This window comes from Lepidochelys kempii, chromosome 1 (genome assembly GCF_965140265.1).
Source record: "Lepidochelys kempii isolate rLepKem1 chromosome 1, rLepKem1.hap2, whole genome shotgun sequence".
Taxonomy (NCBI): Eukaryota; Metazoa; Chordata; order Testudines; family Cheloniidae; genus Lepidochelys; species Lepidochelys kempii.
In genome coordinates, this window is record NC_133256.1 from 284,814,970 (window position 1) to 284,833,567 (window position 18,598).

The following is an 18,598-nucleotide window of genomic DNA, read 5'->3' on the forward strand; positions in this document are numbered from 1 at the left end:
GATGTTAAAGTAATCTTTTTAAAAAAACCTCATTTAATTAGAAAAATCTTCTAGTCTGTGTTTGTACAGTGCCTAGTACAATGTGGTCTTCGTCCTGGTTGATCCTTAGGCATTACTGTAATAAACACGATTAATTAATTAATACTAGCATGAATCATTACAGTCTCTGGGCTCAGTCCTGTTTCCAATTAAGTCAATGGGAAAATTTCTCAATGGTCCTGATTAAACTCACTATAGTTAACAGAATATGTGGCTTCTTTAAAGATTTGGGGCCAGACTGTGAAGCCCTTCCTCTCATTGGTGAACAGTTACTCATACTAGTAATTCCATTCTATTTAGGTTCTTATACCACCTGTAAAGGGGTGGACTAGGCCCAGAAGCCCCCTGTTGGAGGCTTCAGGGTCCTACGACACCCTGTCCCAGAAAGGAACAGAAAAGAAGTCCTCCAAGCTGCCTAGGGGGAAGCTGCTAATTGGAGAGATGCTGAGAGGAGCAGCCAATCAGGGCCCAGCAGCCTCATATAAAAGGAGCTGCAGAGCTCAAGAGAGTTGCTGCCTAGCGCTGGAGGAGTGAGAACTGTGTTCCTAGCTGGCTGAAGCAACAGAAAGACCACAGACAGATCAGTTGCTGGTAGGGACCACAGGAGCAAGAGGGAGCTCCTGACTGGCAGCTAGAACTGAGCCCAAGACAGTTGCTGGAAAGGACTGGGGAAACAAGAGGGAGCTCCTGGCTGGCTGCTGGGGCTGAAGATAGAAGAACATCTGGGACCATAAAGGCCTAGAAAGGGTGAAGAGTCTCCAGGGAGGAAGCACTGGGGGGCACCATGCCAGGGTGAGGGGCTATTTGAAAGAAGGGGCTACAGGCCTGATTAAGGACTGAGCCCAGGAAGAGCAGTCTCTCCAGGGAGGAAGTTCTGGGGGTATGGCCCCATGCCAGGGCCAGGACTATTTAAAGACTGAACCAGGGGAGGGCTACAGAGACACCACCGGAGGGGTACTGGAATAGGCCCTTGGTGGATTGTATACCCCAGAAGGGGTCTGGATGTTTCACACACAGACTGTGTGAGCGACTTGGCTGGAAGGCTGAGTCACTGAAAATCACCTGAAAAACCACCAACAGAGGTCACCGCAGATTAAAAAAGTTCAGCACACACACACTCGGCCAGGTGGTGCTTGCAAGAGGTGGGTGCCACCCCGTTACACCAACCTTGTCACCATGAGATCTGAATATCTTCCAAAATCATATTAAGTGCCCTGCCTAGCAGCTGTTAGATGTAATTCATTCTTTCTCTCATTCTTTCCTCAGGGGAAAATTGTTTAAACAGTTTTTTAATCATATTATGTATAGTGTACTGTATGTTTATATTAGGTTTAGAGAGAGAAGGTGGGTGAGGTAATATCTTTTATTGAAACAACTTCTGTTGGTAAGAGAAACAAGCTTTGAAGCCATACAGAGCTCTTCTTCAGGTCTTGGAAAGGTACACCTATCCTGGGACTGACACGGCTACAGCTACACGGCATATATTTAGATTTGACAGATTTCAATTTTTTAAAATAATTTTGACCGATAATATCAATGTTTATTTTAATCACTTTCTTTTTATTTTTAGGTATTTAAATGTTCACAGTTGTGGGATATTATGGAGGGGGTCAGAGAATGGGAGGGGGCGGAACAGACAATAATTATTTAGCAAGAGTATACGTGGAGCTTCAAAAAGATAGTTTTATAACTGATCAAACACAAATTGCCAACATCACATGGCAAAATATATAAAGTAAATACCCTTAAATCAAACTCTAATATGTTCTCAACCAGCGTTTTTCTTACCTTGCCTATCTGCAAATTTCAATTCTGATTAATGGAAATATTTTTCATCAGTTTGTGGGTGTAGAATGAAATCTACAGCTACCAATAAAAATCTAAACCTTTCAAGCCTATTTATATTAGAGAAGGCAAAGTTGAAGAAATGTATCTTGAACCTGCAATAGAAGTTCAGAAGGTCTATGTTTAATGACAGGTTTCAGAGTAGCAGCCGTGTTAGTCTGTATCCGCAAAAAGAAAAGGAGTACTTGTGGCACCTTAGAGACTAACGAATTTATTTGAGCATAAGCTTTCCTGAGCTACAGCACACTTCATTGGATGCATGCAGTGGAAAATACAGTGGGGAGATTTATATACACAGAGAACATGAAACAATGGGTGTTACCATACACACTGTAACAAGAGTGATATCGGGTGTTTCATGTTCTCTGTGTATATAAAATATGCCCACTGTATTTTCCACTGCATGCATCCAATGAAGTGAGCTGTAGCTCATGAAAGCTTATGCTCAAATAAATTTGTTAGTCTCTAAGGTGCCACAAGTTCTCCTTTTTTTAGAAGGTCTATGGTGGCTCTCAGTCCTTGTGGAAGCTCATTCCACACTCTTGGACTGGTCATGGAAAAGCTCTGGCTGCTGCACAGATGAACTTCAATAGAACTTCTCATATGTAACTATGAAGGGTTTATGCACCTGAAAACATTCAGGGCACACCCTGAATGTTGTGTAGGAGCAGTGCACACACTGGTCCTTTCAAGGACATGGACCATGGGAAGTCGCCCAAAGGACATGAACCGTGGGAAGCTTCCTTGGACTGGACTCAAGGCCTGAAAGCAAGGACTGTAGTAGATAGAGGCTGGTAAATAAGAATATTAATCAAAGTCATACTTTTTCCTTTGTTGTTTCCTTTTGCGGTTGGAGTATGTAATGCGCAGGGGGGAGAGAAATAAAAGAGAGGGTGGAAAGCTGACAGGGGCCAGCCCGTCGGCAGACCAGCCTGCTTGCTTGCTTAAAGCCTTGTCTGTCTTGTATTTAAACCGCAACATAACTACTCGTGTTCATCAGTATAAGAGAAGAATTCAAAATCTAACCTTTTGAAAATATTTGTCCTCTACATTTAGATATTACTGACTAAATTTTCAACAGTGACTAGTAATTTCAGTCCCCCAGCATTTGGGTGCCAAAACTGAGATGCCTGATGAGCACATTCACCCTGAAAATCAAGTCCCTTTAAGGTGTCTCATTTTGGGCAATCAAGATCACCAGTTACTTTTTAAAATTTAGGCCTACCCATAGGAACATGAAGAAAGAATTTGGTGCCATATTTATTAATACAACCCTATGCAAGTAAATAGTTCAGTAATCATTATCATCATCACTCCCATAACCGCATTGGTGGTTGGGGCACCATCACTGATGAGCAATCAACCAATTGTCTCCACCCTGATGATTGTGTGTTAGTGCTTGAGTCTCCACGAAGTCCATTCCTGTACACTCTTTTATGTTGTCAATCCATCACTTCTTCTGTCTACCTCTTCTTCTCTTCCCCTGTACTGTCCCTTGGAGGATGATCTTGGATAGGCCAGATGATCTTGTCACGTGGCCATACCACTTCAGCTTGCACTTCTTCAATGTCATCAGGAGGTCTTCATATGAACTGTTTCGCTGTCTCCAGCTCTTGTCCACTGACAGTGATATGTGAGCTGATCCCATCATGTTTGTTTGTCATCAGCTTGGTTTTCTCTGCACTGTTCAGTAATACATGTTTAAATTACTCATAAAAAGGGATTGGATACTTGTTCCATAATGTGCAAAGTATTTTAACACTTGTAAGTGTTAAGAATTTCTCAGACTAAACGGCCTGATTCTGCTCACAAAAACTCAGTGAAAGTCTCTGAAATGTGGAAAGTTGTAATGCATAGTTGGTGAAATCACTTCCTATATACCTCACCTAGTAATCAGTCCCTATTATGGAGCATCAGGGAATAGCAGTATGTATGGGGATGTGGGGGATGTACTCCAGCCTATGGGTAGAGTCACATAATTTCTGCTGAACACATAGTATCCGAGCACTCACAGACATTAGTGAATTTATTCTTGTACTACTCCAAAGAGGTAGGGAAGTATTATTATCTAGAGCTCAGCAAATTTTTTGAACAAAAGTTTTTTTCAATAAAAGCTGCAGATTCAGCAACACTGAAACGTTACACAAATTTGTGTTGATTTTGTGGAATTCTTTCCGTCAAAAAGACAAAACAAAATGCCCAACAGCCTTTAAAAAAATCAAAAGTTTCATTTTGGGTGAGATAACATCATTCTGACCTTTTCAAAACAAACAAATGATTTTTTTTATTCAAAATGACTTTTCATTTTAAAATGTTAAAATGATCAATAAATGTCTTGTTTCTGGTCAAAGTAAGTTTTGTGTTTGACCCAAAGTGATGATTTAACTTTTTTAATTTGCCAAAAGTATTTTTTTATTCAGCCCCAAACAATATTTAGGCAAAAAAATCATTATTTGCCCAGATCTATTATCTCCCACTTAATTATGGGGAAACTGAGGCACACGTGGAGAAAGTCATGTGCCCTGGGCTCTTTAACAGAACCAGAAGTTGTACCCAGCTCTCCTGAGTGCCACTCCAAGGCTTTTGGTCACAAGACTATCCTTCCTCATGTTTGGGTAGCATGCTGGTGACCACTTAATCTATGGTTTCAGAGTAACAGCCGTGTTAGTCTGTATTCGCAAAAAGAAAAGGAGTACTTGTGGCACCTTAGATACTAACCAATTTATTTGAGCATGAGCTTTCGTGAGCTACAGCTCACTTCATCGGATGCATACCGTGGAAACTGCAGCAGACTTTATATACACACAGAGAATATGAAACAATACCTCCTCCCACCCCACTGCTGCAGTTTCCACGGTATGCATCCGATGAAGTGAGCTGTAGCTCACGAAAGCTCATGCTCAAATAAATTGGTTAGTCTCTAAGGTGCCACAAGTACTCCTTTTCTTTTCACTTAATCTATGTAACTTTTGGCTTCTTTGACTCCTTTCCCAACTTGTCTCTATCCCATCCCCAGTTTCTGTATTGTTCTGTGTGTAGAGACCCCTTCCACTATGTACAGTGGGTGTGAGGTACACCTAGCCACTCTGCACATGGCCCTGCTCTCTCCTATGCTATGGCCACTGCCCTCCTTGGCAGGGAAAATTTTGCATACAAGCCCTTTCTACATTAAACTGTTGATTCACCTGATCTGGATCACGTGATGGCAGGGAGCATCTCCTCTCCCCTTCCCTCCGTCTCCAAAAAGGGGTATCGTTTGATTGGGTACAAAAGCAGATTTAGAATCAAAACATCTTTTTCTATGTTATACTCTTAAAATTGAACTGGGGCAATTTTTCTCCTTGAGGTATAAATAAAATGTTTTGATTATGAGCCAATTTATTGACACTTGATAGAATTAACTGTTATCTCAGACATGTCAAGAGAGAGTTGTCTAGATATGGAAATATGTGTTTGTACACACACAAACTAAATATGAAATGAAAAGCAACAGCACATGGACTTGTAACGCTCCCTGGAGTAGTTGGGTTTCAGAGATCAATGAATGGCTTTCATTGCCCATACATGCATTTTCTGTCATCTGTGACAGGTGTAAAATGGATAACATTCTTTGTGTTAATAGTTAATCCAACTATAATGTAATGACGAATATATCCATGAAAGATCATGCTTTTTCATAACTATTACAGATCATAGCTTTTCAGTACCACATACACCAATCTGTGTTAAGGATCTTTACTACCATGCAAAGCAGGGATGGCATACACCTGGGGTGAAACCATGCATCCATTTAAGGCAAAACTAGCTCAGTGGTTTGAGCATTGGCCTGCTAAACCCAGGGTTGTGACTTCAATCCCTGAGGGGGCCACTTAGGGATCTGGGCCAAAAATTAGGGATTGGTCCGGCTTTGAGCAGGGGTTTGGACTAGATCAGTGGTTCTCAAAGCTAGTCTGCTGCTTGTTCAGGGAAAGCCCATGCTGGGCCAGATCAGTTTGTTTACCATCCTCAGGTTCGGCCGATCGTGGCTCCTACTGGCCGTGGTTTGCCGCTCCAGGCCAATAGGGGCTGTGGGAAGCGGCGCAGGCCAAGGGATGTGCTGGCTGCCCTTCCCGCAGCCCCCATTGGCCTGGAGCGGCAAACCGCGGACAGTGAGAGCCACAGTTGGCTGAACCTGCAGACGCGGCAGGTAAACAAACTGGTCCGGCGCACCAGGGGCTTTCCCTGAACAAGCGGCGGACTGGCTTTGAGAACCACTGGACTAGATGATCTCCGGAGGTCCCTTCCAACCCTGATATTCTATGATTCCCATTTGATTTCAGTGGGACAGGATATCACCTGAGGCTATGACCTAAGTCCAGCTCACTTGATGTACATATGTGGCCTCCATAAAAATTCAGTTTCTGCAGAATCTAAGATTTCATTTTTAAAGAACAAGGAGTAAGACTCTATCCATAACCGTATCAGCTCTAAAGCCTATTGATAACACTTGACTCTGAGCATTATTTAATTGCTAATTGTTTTAGTGGCTGGAATGGGATGAGAGATTAGGAACTGGGAGTTGCAGCAAGGAAGGAAATACAGAAGAAAGAACAGAGGAGTCACGCAAAGACAAGGAAGAGAGAGAATCAGAGAGAGGAAGATAGGGAAGGAAGATAAACAAGGGACAGGAATAGCAGTGTCCAAAAAGGGACCATATTTCCCCATTGAGTTTGTTACTATATTGTAGGATAAGTATAAAATTAAAGGGGTGTGTGTGTTGTAAAGAAGGCCCCAATCAGCAAGTAAGAAGACTCAGAATAATTAGTATTACTTGTAGGGTGGGAAGGATATATGGTTTCAAAAGTAACTAATAAAATAAAGAGCTGCAGTACCAAGACACAACACAAACAAGACACAAAGAAACAAGCCCAAATCTTCCCACTGTTCTGCTAGTAAGCAAGGTGTGGAGGGGAGACGATAAGAAAGAAAAGGCTTTGGGAAGAAAGAAGGCTGTAAATCCTATGTGGATTAATATTGGAAATAAGGGTGAATTGTTTCCAGTTGGGTTTTAGCTGAGTCAGTAATTGGCAATGACATTGCTTGTTTGTTAAAGGATATAAAAAGTAAAGTCTTAAAGGGTTCATTGCTAATACCTTCCTGACCATGTTGGAGCCAACCGATATCGGTCTAAGCACCCCTGGATTTAGCCTGTTTGTAAGTATCTTGTTCAAATGCTTGTAACTGTTTTGTTAGTGTTTGGATGTAGTAAATTGCTATTTTTTAGGCTTTTTAGGCATATTTAGAGCAATTGTATAAATACCATTTGGCCTTTGGATATAATAAAGGAATTTAATATTAATTTAATGTTTGGTGGTTTCCAATGTCAATATTAATAATTTCAAATATTAATAATAATTCCAACATATATAAAAACAGATTCTACCCTGGATCTTTGTACAGACCTCCTATTGACATCACTGCTGTGGACTGAGGGGAATATGGAAACCTAAAGTTATAAATTAGCCCATGGACCATAATTAAAAATGGAATTTGGCTCTCTCCACAGGGTGAGTGACTCTTTATGTGGAAGTATAAAATACTGACACTTCTTAGACGAACTATTCTGTTTATTCCAATGAAGTGGAATTGTTCCATAAAGTTGTAATCACATTTGTATCAGTCTGATGTGCTTACAGGCTCTGTGATGCTCGCTGTAAAACAGCAAAAAAGAGGGAAATGGACCCTGGGTCTATACAAGATACTAATACATATGCTGTTGTTTGTTTCCATATGGAATGTGCCTGAAGAGGATGTTAAGAGTAATATCTTAATCTCTACCCGGAAAGACATTATCTGTGGCTTCTTTCTTCTAACTTTGTTCTTTATTTTCAAATAATTTTAGGTGGGAGTTTATTGGATGGGATGTCTGCATGGATATCCTTGAGACCAGCTTGGATAATGCCATGGAAACCAATGAGTCCCCAGCTCCAGCCTCCACACCAAAATCCAGTGGAATCCAGCCCTTGAATGCATGCACAGAAAGATTTCCTGTAGGTAAGATGATGTCACATAGGGTGTTATGCCTGATCTAAACTCCCTCTCTCTTTGTAAATAAATGTGAGGATTTAGATGATTGTTAATTTGATCATTGCCTTTACCATAATTTCACCCTCATGCACCCTTCCCAATTATAATCTACTGTCAGAACTGCAATTTGCAGCCTTTTCCCCTTTGGTATAAAGTTTATAGTTAGTGAATGTTAATATAGTTGTAACTTCAACCAGTGAAGAAGTGTATTCTGGGAGCAAGGGAGAATACAGGCCCAACAATTGTCTATCTAGGGCAATTATTTTAAGATAAATTTGAAGGCCTCTACATTCTACAATGTTTCATATGATTAATCCAAGACTAGTCAAAGAAGAAAGAATAATAAAAGAAAGAACAATATTGTTGTTCCCTGAGCCTCTGAATAGTGTCAGGATAAATTTTGAATACACGAGTTTGTTTCCTCCTCATATGCTAGAAGCTTCTGCTGCCTGATTTTGGCAATTTAGGAGTTCCTGTCCTTGTTGGCCTTTCATGCACACCAGTATACTGAAATTTTTTAATGGGAACTCAGTGTCTCTGGAACTGTGATTGTCTGTCTCAAATGTATGTTAACTAAATTATTCAAAAGACAAATAGAACATCTCTTTAAAGTGATTTCTTTCAGTCAAATCAAGCAATTTCTCATTAAAAGCAAGCTTTGTGATTATACAGTAAAAAAAAATAATGACTGTTAAACCAGTCTCATGGAGGTGGTCTTTTTAAAATGTCATTTGCTTTTATCTGCTGGATAAAGAAAGAAAAACATCTGCTTTAGAATACATTGTATCCCTATTAGTAAGATCCTGGCCCTTTTGATTCATATTTATATTTATTTATAATATTGTGCTAGACATTCTGGAATATATTTTTAAAGTGGTTCATGGGAGGCTGACACACAAGTTAGACATCGGCCTGAGTCACAAAGTTTGTATTTGTAATCTGATCTGAATCCAAACTTCCCTAAATGCTAGCTCTGGATTAGCGGAGGCATTGCTTGGATTTGGTTTGACTCATTGTGGACAGAAGCCCACATCATGAATTCTGGATCCAAAAGTAAAATTCCCCCTACTATGGGAGGCCAGGATCCAGAGTTATGAATGTATTGTGCCTATTTATTTTCTTAACTTTAGCTACTTTATAGAGAAATGCTGCATGATAACCATAACTTAAAAATGTAATCTTTAAAAGCACATTTTATATTTTTTTCTTATGAAAATCCTATAAAATGACCTACCACATTAAATTATCCTGATGTAATATAAATGGATGAACAAACATGTATCATTTGAAATATTTGTTCTTCACTGTACTATTCACTTAAGGTCTTTTAAGAACATTCTGAATCTTCTTCTCCCCCACCCTCCCCGGCTATATTATAACTGCGACAAGCTAATCTGACTTTATAAATCTTACTGGCTCCAGGGGAACATTGCAGGGGAGGAGTTTTTTATTGGCTGCTGGTGTGAACAGTTTAAAGTAGAGAAGAGATTGATCTCAAAGAAAATGCAACAAAGAATAAGCTTAATCTAAATCCGTGGTTCTCAAACTTTTTTTTTCCCTGGACCACTTGAAAATGGCTGGGGGTTTCAGGGGAGCACTTAATGATCTTTCCAAATGTTGTTTGTACCATTAGCTAACTATTGTAAAGCACTTTGAATAAAAGCGCTATATAAAAAATCCTTAATAATAATAAACGTTTTTTGGTTCTACAAATAAAAGCACACAACTCATATTTTAATGTCAGTAGTCTTACCTTTCTAATGCAATGGATGTGCCCTCTCTACCCCACTGCGGCAGCCCCCAAACTAGAGCTGAGAAGGAGGGGGGTCTCTCCCTCTGTCCCCCACTGCGGCAGCCCCTGAGCTGAGGCTGGGAAGGAGGGCCATGTCTCCCTGGCAGCTGCAGTCCTGGAGCTAGGGAAAGTCATCATTTTCTCTGGCTGCTGCAGTCCTGTACATCCCAAATTCCCCCCCTCCCGTCTCATCCCACTGCTGCCTCCCACCTACCCTCTATTCCCAAAGCCTCACCTTACATGTGCGTCTTCTCCAGGGTCCAGGCACCTAATTCTCTCATGTGCGGCTGTCCAGGTGCGCACCTTAGAGAGAACTATCCGCGGACCACCTGAATGGAGCTCATGGACCACCGGTGGTCTGCAGACCACAGTTTGAGAACCACTAATCTAGATGATGAAATGGTAGATAGACTGAAGAAAATCTAAGCCACTACCTGGGAGTCTGACCCATGCCCATCTTGGATGGCGAAAGATAAAAATACTTGGCCCCTCTATTAACACTGATTTGTCAGTGCTTTCCTCCAAAGGGCTGTTTATTAGCCACCTTAAAATGCACAGTTCTGATCTAGTATTCAAGAAATACTCTCAATACTCCCAATTCTGCCTCAGGCTCCAAGGCTCCATTTCTCCTTCCTTCTCTTCAACACTTATGGCAAGCTCCTGGGAAGATCATAAGATGCCATAGATTTAAATTGCAGTGTTAAGCAAATGATGTTCAGTTATATTCCTTCATATCAAATGCTAAGCTATCCCAATGCATGAATGAACTCAGCTCCTGAAAGAAGAGCAACTGAATAAAGTTAAACCCATTTGTTTGCTCTCCATCCCCTCACCCTTTGTAGTTACCTGAATGGAGCTCATGGCTTTCTCCCTGCACCATTCTGAACTCAGTCATCATGCTTTATTCCTGTGATAGAGTGCTCTGAGTCAGGTACCACATTATCCATTTCATTCTCCTTTCCTTCCCTTGTCAGATTGGAGTGAATTACTTCCAAACAGTGCATAGCAAAGTTCATTAGAAAAAGTAAAGAAAATCACGTAAAATGTTATAGCATAAAATCACATCTTGTGTAAATTTGGGTAACAGCCTAGTAATATCAGCACATATACATAGACACAGGTAAGTAATTCAGAGAATAAAAGAATGTTACATTCTGTCTCTCTCCCATTCTGTTGGAGTCTTTGTGTGTCCCTTAACATTGCAGCATTTCAGAGGCTCTCAGGCACAGCAGAAGTCACTGAGTAAGTATTGTTTCCACCCACTCCTATCTTAGAGGGTCCTGTCAAATATACATTGGAGAATCTTAGAAGTAACTTAGAAATGTTGTGATCCTTTATTGCCTTACTCAGTTGTATGATGCATTTGCAGTTATTATTCAGCCCCCAGCTATGGAGTCATACTACTGCAGTAGCTGTTGTGTTCTGAGAGAGGCAATATATTTGCCTAGGTGCAATCTCTGGGACATAAATTAATCCATGTCCCCTTCCCTAGAATGGTTGCTTTTCTATGCCACATTTATTTAAAAAATAACCAAAACCAATCCCATCCCAGAGATATAGTTATTTCTTCAATTCTCATTCAACTCTCCTAGCATCTCAAATGATCCTTTGCTGCCACATGTACATTCACCTACTTATTTTCCTCTATACAAGCTCTCTCTCATTATTCCCACACAGTGTTTCTATAGGCTACTGAATCTAGTCCAAGAAACCATGTAAATATTCCTTGTCCTAGCCAGAAGTGTGATGCTCTCATCTGTGGTTAAAATTCTTTTCCATTCATCATCTTGGCCTGGACTGTCTTTCTAGGTCAAGGATCTCACAGTCTCTAAATGCTTGGGGTTTTTTGTTTGTTTGTTTTGTTTTCTGATCATTTAAACTGAACTTTTAAATGGGATCTTGCTATGGGTCTGTTTTATCTTGGGTGTCCTATCACCCTTTGAAAATTAACCTTTTTTCATGGAATCAAATTCTATGGCTTCTTCTGGGAAGATCTGATATCAGGATTGGCAGGTCGGGATGGCCACGAAAAGAAATGTATCTTAATAGGCTCCGTTAACAATGTGAACATGTTTGAAGCAGTACACTGAGCTGACCGGATCGCAGACAAACATTGTTTTATTTCCTGTCAGTCATGCTCTCTGTCACACACTTTCAGCTGTTTATTTTTGGCGGGGTTTTACATCATTTGCAAGGGGGGTGGGAGTCGATGTAACTGTATTCATAAAAATACACCTAGTTCGAAGAGCCTGCGGACATGCTAAGTCATGTGAAGCAGCAAACACGTCTATCTGAGCGCTTTAGTACTGGGTAGACTTGAACATCTCTGCAGATTTCGAAGCAAACGCTGCAGCTTAGCTGCGGGTGGGGGGATCCTCAATGCTGTTGGATTTTGAAACGAAGACAAAAATGCCCCCATTTTCTCCTCTCGCTCTTTCCTCTACCTGTGCTAAATGGGCGGGATTTTAAGGGCTCTCCCCTTCTTCCTTCATCTCTTCACTTTTGCACCCTCCCCTTATGGACAATTGCCTCTCCCACTCTGGGAGAGGAGCCCTCCCCGGAGCCCATCCATTGCCCACTTCACTGTCTGCTTATGCTCCCCTTCACTCCCCTCATCTCCCCCCAACTTTTTTTTTTTTGCTCCCCATCCTCCTCTCGCTCCCCTGCTTTTGCTCCTCTGTCCCCCTCCCCAGGTCGCTCCCCCCCCCCAGCGTTCGCGCCCCTCGCGCCGTTTCTAGCCCCCCGCCGCTGTCGCTCCTCGGGAGCCGATTCCAGGGGCAGGTGAGGGCAGCCGCCCCCGCGTGCGCATGCTCCGCTCAGCTCCCAGGCATGCTCAAACCCCGATGGGGCGGAGAATCTGAGACGGCCGGCGGATCGCGGCTGCCCCAGTCCCCGGCCGGCACCATGCGGGGGACGGGCGCCTGCTTCCCCGTCGCGTGCCTGCTGCTCCAGCTCCAGGCGGCAGGTAAGCGGCCACGCTGGGGGCTGTTGCTGGGGGCAGGCGCGGCCGCGCTGCCCTAGGGGACGGAGCTCTGGGGAGCGCCCCCGTCATCTGAGCGAGGGGAGACCTGCGGGTTCCCGACCAGCGCCCGCTCCTGGAGCTGCTCCAGCACCTGCTGTTGCCGGGCAATGGCAGGGGCCGGGGCGAAATGCCCCCATCCCACAGGTAGCGGCTCGGCCGTGTCAGAGCCTTGCTGCGGGGGAACAGCGGTGCCTGCGTTAGTCTACACGGGGAGTTTCTTCCACCGCCCCCCCAACACCCCCCCCAGCATTAACACGGCTGTAGCTTTGCACACACTCACGCACGTGGGGGGGGGGAGGGGCAGGAGCCACGGTTAATCTAGCGCCTGCAATCATTAGCTACGGCGTCTTCCCTCTTTGGGGCTGGGCAGGGCTCAAGTGGAAGCTCCAGCGACGCCTCTGAGGGGGATGCAACGGGCCGAACTAATGGCTCCGAGCAGGTAGCCGGGGAGATTCCGCGGCCTCCTTGGCCAGTTCCCTTGTCCATGAAGTGCCCTCCGCCAATAGAGCAGCGCAGGCCTGGGAGCCAGGGAGGGGGCGGGAGTGTTTCAGCACCGTGTGTGTCTTTCAGCACCATGGTCAGCAACCACCGGCATGAACACAACGGCAAAGCGGGAGCGTTGTTAAGAGGCCAAATGTCACTTGAGGCGATTCGGTCGCTGTAGCCGTCGGTATCCTCAACAGGGTTGCTAATAATTAAAAACAAAAGCACGGTTGAATGGCACCGCGTGCAAGCCCTCAGCTGTTGCCACTTCAGGCACTCTGACGCGTACGGATACTGCCTATTTTCCTCGGTCACTATTGCCCTGGGATTTGGAGCACTGAGCCACGCAGGTTTCTAAATATTTTAGAATGATGCAAGTTTTTTTTTTTTTTTTTTTAAAAAAAACATTTAGCATCTTTTAAATTTGTCGAAACAGGATTTTAGACTGCAAAATTTCAGCTGCGACAGCAGTCATTTGTACAGTAGTCCTGTAGCTGTGTTAGTAAATCCCCTCACTGCTTAACTAGCAAAATGTGGGCATCATTCAGAAATGTGGTTAACGAAGAACTATATTACATAGAGCTTTTCAGTTCAAGCGTCAGTTTCACTTTGATAATCATTTGCTGTATTTCTTCAGTAAAAGAAGGATATCGCTTAATCGGTGTAAAAACTGCCCTTTCTCCTGAGTCCTTTTCCCCACTTCCCATCATGTTAACCTAAATTCTCACTCTTTTAGAAGGAAAGTAAATTGGTGCTGAAGGTGTAATTAAATGTAGTTTGTAATTAATATCACTGAAGTGTCTCTGTGTTTGCAGAGAGTACTGCTGTATCTCTACTTCTGACATAGAAAATGGCTGTTGCACCCTGCTTATAACTTAACATAAGTCCATTACAACCTCCCTTTGTATATGTATAGAAAGGTATAACAAAATACAATGGCTGAAAGTTGAAGCTAGACAAATTCTGTCTGCAAATAAGACATACATTTTTAACAGTGAGAGTAATTAACCATTGGGACAATTTACCAAGGGTTGTGGTGATTTCTCCATCATTGACAATTTTTAAATCAATTGGATGTTTTTTCTAAAAGATCTGTTCTAGGAATTATTTTGGGGAAGTTCTATGGCTTGTGCCATACAGAAGGTCAGACTAGATGATCACAATGGTCCCTTCTGGCCTGGCAATCTATGAATGACTCTATGAATATGTGAATACATATACAGTCTTTTGCTGCCACAAACCATCTTTTTGGAGAGTGTTTCAGTATTCCATTAACTTGAACTGTTTTATTATGGGATGAAAGGTTTTAGAAGCATATCAGGGTTAAGTAATACCACTAGAAATGTAACATGGTAATAAATAATTAATGGTTATCAGGTTATGATAATAGTGTATACATTATTTAATATGCTAGATAAATGGGCATGGCATCATCTTGTTTAATCTAGTCACAAGAAATTGTTACCATCAGTTATTAGTACTTCACTCTTAAGGTAAATCAGACTAGCTTCGACAAGATTTCAACCATGTCTTATTCCTTTGTATTTATGGTTGCTTAGGAGAGTCATGTATTGCTATTTTCACAATGTGTGTGACAAAGATTACAGACTAAAGGATAAGGAGCATTTTGAAATCCATTTTGTGAAAATCCTTAAGATGCTTTTAGGTTGTTCTTTTACAAAAATATACATTAAAATGATCATTTGTGTAAAATTAGTTTACAACTGTTATTTGTCATAACATGCCTTCTAAATCTTCATTTATCCACTATTAATTCTAAATTGCACAGACTACCTTAGTCTTTCCATCATACTAATGGAAACTGGTTTAACTAAAATGTACAATTGCCTTGGTACGTTTAACTTGTTTTATTAAGTTAATTGGAATGTTTGTATATGAAAGTTAGCCTTTAATCTAAAAATCTTCAATAATCACAAAAATGGAGAAAACAACACAGACCCATACATTGCTATCTTGTTTCCCATGCAATTCTGGTGAATAATCACTTTAGAAAAATGAGTATTAAAATCCAAAAAGTGACCCATTCAGTCTTATAATGTGTATAGCTCCCATCAAAGATGAGAGCTGTGCCTGCTCCAGCCAGGGCTGCATGGAGTTTTCTGTTACTAGTCTTGTGTCATTCAAGACACTACACTACTGAGCTTCCTGACTTTTACTATCATAGTAAACTTAACCTTAAGCAGTTAAGAGCTCTGTCACTTTCACTTGAAGTGAAAGATGAATTAGTCATTTGGTTCATTCTGGAGCTTTCTGTGGAGCACAGTCTACAGTTGTGACTTATGAATGGTGTTTTAGTGATAAGAGTTCATCTGGTAACATAAAAATGTATTTCACTTACCATTACTGATTGGTCAGAAGTTATGTGGTGTTTGTCATTTTGTTTTGCTCTGTGGTTGAAACTACTTGGCTTTTCATATATGGCTTTGTTCCAAAATTCAAAATACATGAAGCCAACTTCTGTGTAGGAGGATGCTAAGATATCCATCGGCAGATGCACTAACAATATCTTCCCTGATATCAGTTGATGTTAATAGGTTTTAGAAAAAATATGATTTTGTATTTAATTGAGATATTACTACAACAAGGAGGTATTGATTCTGTAATGGGTTTAAAGCAATTCTTTGTAACTGAAAGGTATTATACTGCATATTGGAGAAATGAGTTTGCCATGGAAAGGCTGTTCCATTACCATTGTGCTCCAATATCAGGATATGTATTTGCAAAGAAGCTGACATTTTTTCACCATAAAAGAATCTCAAATTTCCATATTTGTTTTTTTTAAAAGATCAATTTAATTCAGTTTAGATGTTGTTGTCAACAAAACATTACAGCTGTGTAGAAAGCAAATCAAATCTAGTTATGCTCTCAGATACACCTCTGCAATTTCCACTGAAGTCAATGTAGAATTAGGGCCTTTATGGACCCAGAGTTGCATTGGGCAATGTGCAAGAGCAGAAATCTGCTTGCACAGAGCTGTCAGAGCTGGAGTAGGGCCTACATTTGTACTAAGTGATTACAAATCACTATGAACCTTTAGCTGCTATTATGTTTTGAAGAAAAGGGCAAGATAGAGTAATGGCATAGGTTATTTGCTAGTAGGTATGATATAGTGCACATTTTTGCAACAAAAAGTTAGTATCTCTCGAGACTACCAGAAACAATTGTTATGTTGGTGAAATAATGTTAGGTGGTAGTGAGAACACGTAGTGATGCACCAAAATAAGCTTATAATTAGAACTAGTGAACAGTGGTTCTGGACCAATTTTATAGTGGTGGTGCTGAACGCCACTGAATCAAACTGTAAACCCTGTATATGATGGAAACCACTTCAAGCCAGGGGGTGAGGGAGCACCCCCAGCATTCCTAGTTCCAGCATCTATGCTTGGTGTTACCTAGGTTACTGAACTAATTAACTATTTAATTTCATTTTCTTTTCATGAATTCCATGAACAGGCTTAAAATATACAAACAAAGAATAAAATATACAGTCACTGTAAATGGCCCAAGCAAAACCATCTAGACTGGAATAAAACCTACTCAAATAATAACCTCCATATCAACCATCCATATGTCTTTTATCAAAATATTGAGAGAGAAAGTGATTTTTGCAGAAAGTCCTAGAGGTTAACAAATGGAGGCCCATGGAGCCAAACAATTGTAAGTAAGACTTGGTAGAATTGTCATCATTAAGACATGGTTTCTTGAGCAAAGGTCTCACAGCATCTTTCTTCAGGGCCACTGTTATTATTCCCTCCCATGAAGGAACACATTGACAATATAAAACATGGGACCAGTACTTCAGCAACCAGGAAAGCCAAAGGTCCTACTCAGTCTTTTGCCAAAAGAGATCCCAGTGCCTCCAAAAGGTCATCTGAAACTCTAGTAGAAAAGACTGGCATGTATCCACTTGAGATACTGCTCAGGCCTGATCCAAACAGTTGTTACTGCAAAGTAACATGAAAATCACAGTGGAATTTTGCAGGTGCGGAGAAACTTAAACAAAGTGTGCGAGATTGTGTGCAATGCATATGAAAATAGACTTGGAATGAGCATCTACTCCTCCCTGCTAGTTTGTAATGGAAAGTGTCTTTCAAAATGGAAGTTTCTGTGTAGCATATCCAGTCAAAAATATTGAGGTGTATTCTCCTTTGGAATGCCTTCATAACACCACATGTCATATTGAGAATACATAATGTTTAATGTTAAATTTGGGAAACCAGTTCCTGCCAACTGTCCATACTCCATGTCTCCTGCAAAGGAAAGTGTGTGTCACGTTGAGCTGCTGGAACTGCAAATACACCAGAGACAGCATGGGGACCTTCCACTGGTGCAAATCACTGTAGTTCCAGTGGGAGTTGTGGTCAATAGATTTTTTTTTGAGATTCAAGTTAGAACTGTCAAATTAAAATATCTGATAAATTAGAATGTTCTTTTCAAGATGAAATGAGTAAATGTTATAACTCACTCTCTCGAGTCTGGGAACATGATTTGAGGAAGGAAATTGGAATGTAAAAACGATAATTATAGGCTTACTCTAGATATAAGATCAGAGCCAGCCAATTTAAGAATTCACTGAAAACCAGATTGTGAGCAGATTTGTGTGGGTGTGCCACGATAGAAGGACATGCAAGAAGCCCTCCACCATCCCTCTACATCATGCTTTCACTTGCCAGGCTTTAAAAGCCCTTTCTACAGTAACAGTCTCATGCTTAGGGGAAAATAGAGACTCTGCACTCAGGGAGTGCGATATTAAAACCAGGGATGGGGAAGAGGTGGTGACATGGAGTTGCTCTGGTGCATAGAAGTGGGGAGCAATCTGTGCCAGCCTGATGGTTGGGGATAAAGGGGCTTAGCCCTGATGTGCACAGAGATGCCCCCAGAAAGATTGTGCCTCAGACACGCCCAGTCTCCCATTGTTGCTCCTGGGCAGGGTAGCCCACATTGACTTCCTCTCAGGGTCATGGCATGAATGCCACAATCTAGCGCTGAGTATACTTGTCACTCACAAAGTTGATGGTTGCTGGAAGTATTGTGGCATCAAAGACAATCATGCTTAAATGCTGTGGCAAGGGGCCAAAGTCCATCTTTTTTGAAGGAAGTTTATACTGTGGACCAATGTAGCTGTCCTGTTGGGTTTCCAATACAGTTCTGAATCAAATACTTGGTAAGGCCAGCCAGTTATGTAGGCTAGGAACTCATGAAAAGCACTGATTTCTCTGAGCCACATTAGCTGCACCAGAACTCCATAGGCTCAAATTCTGCTTTCCATTACAGCAAATACTGATTTCACTGGAGTTACTATGGATTTACCTCTTCGTAACACAGAACAG

The 18,598-nt window shown here is 41.6% G+C and overlaps 1 protein-coding gene across 4 annotated transcripts in view; it reads left to right on the forward strand.

Annotated features, from left to right (window-relative positions):
- Nucleotides 1-12,571: 12,571 nt before the first annotated feature.
- The window catches only part of PTPRR (protein tyrosine phosphatase receptor type R), a 198,773-nt gene continuing 192,746 nt past the window's right edge, over nucleotides 12,572-18,598 (forward strand). For 3 of the 4 annotated variants that reach the window (XR_012156754.1, XR_012156755.1, XM_073327783.1), the window contains exon 1: nucleotides 12,579-12,707. Coding sequence is in view for 2 of the 4 variants with exons in the window: in XM_073327783.1 (XP_073183884.1) it covers nucleotides 12,647-12,707 (61 nt within the window). In the remaining 2 variants the exon portion in view is untranslated. Of the gene's footprint in view, nucleotides 12,708-18,598 lie in introns of all 4 variants that reach the window. The other variant, XM_073327782.1, reaches the window with a different exon arrangement.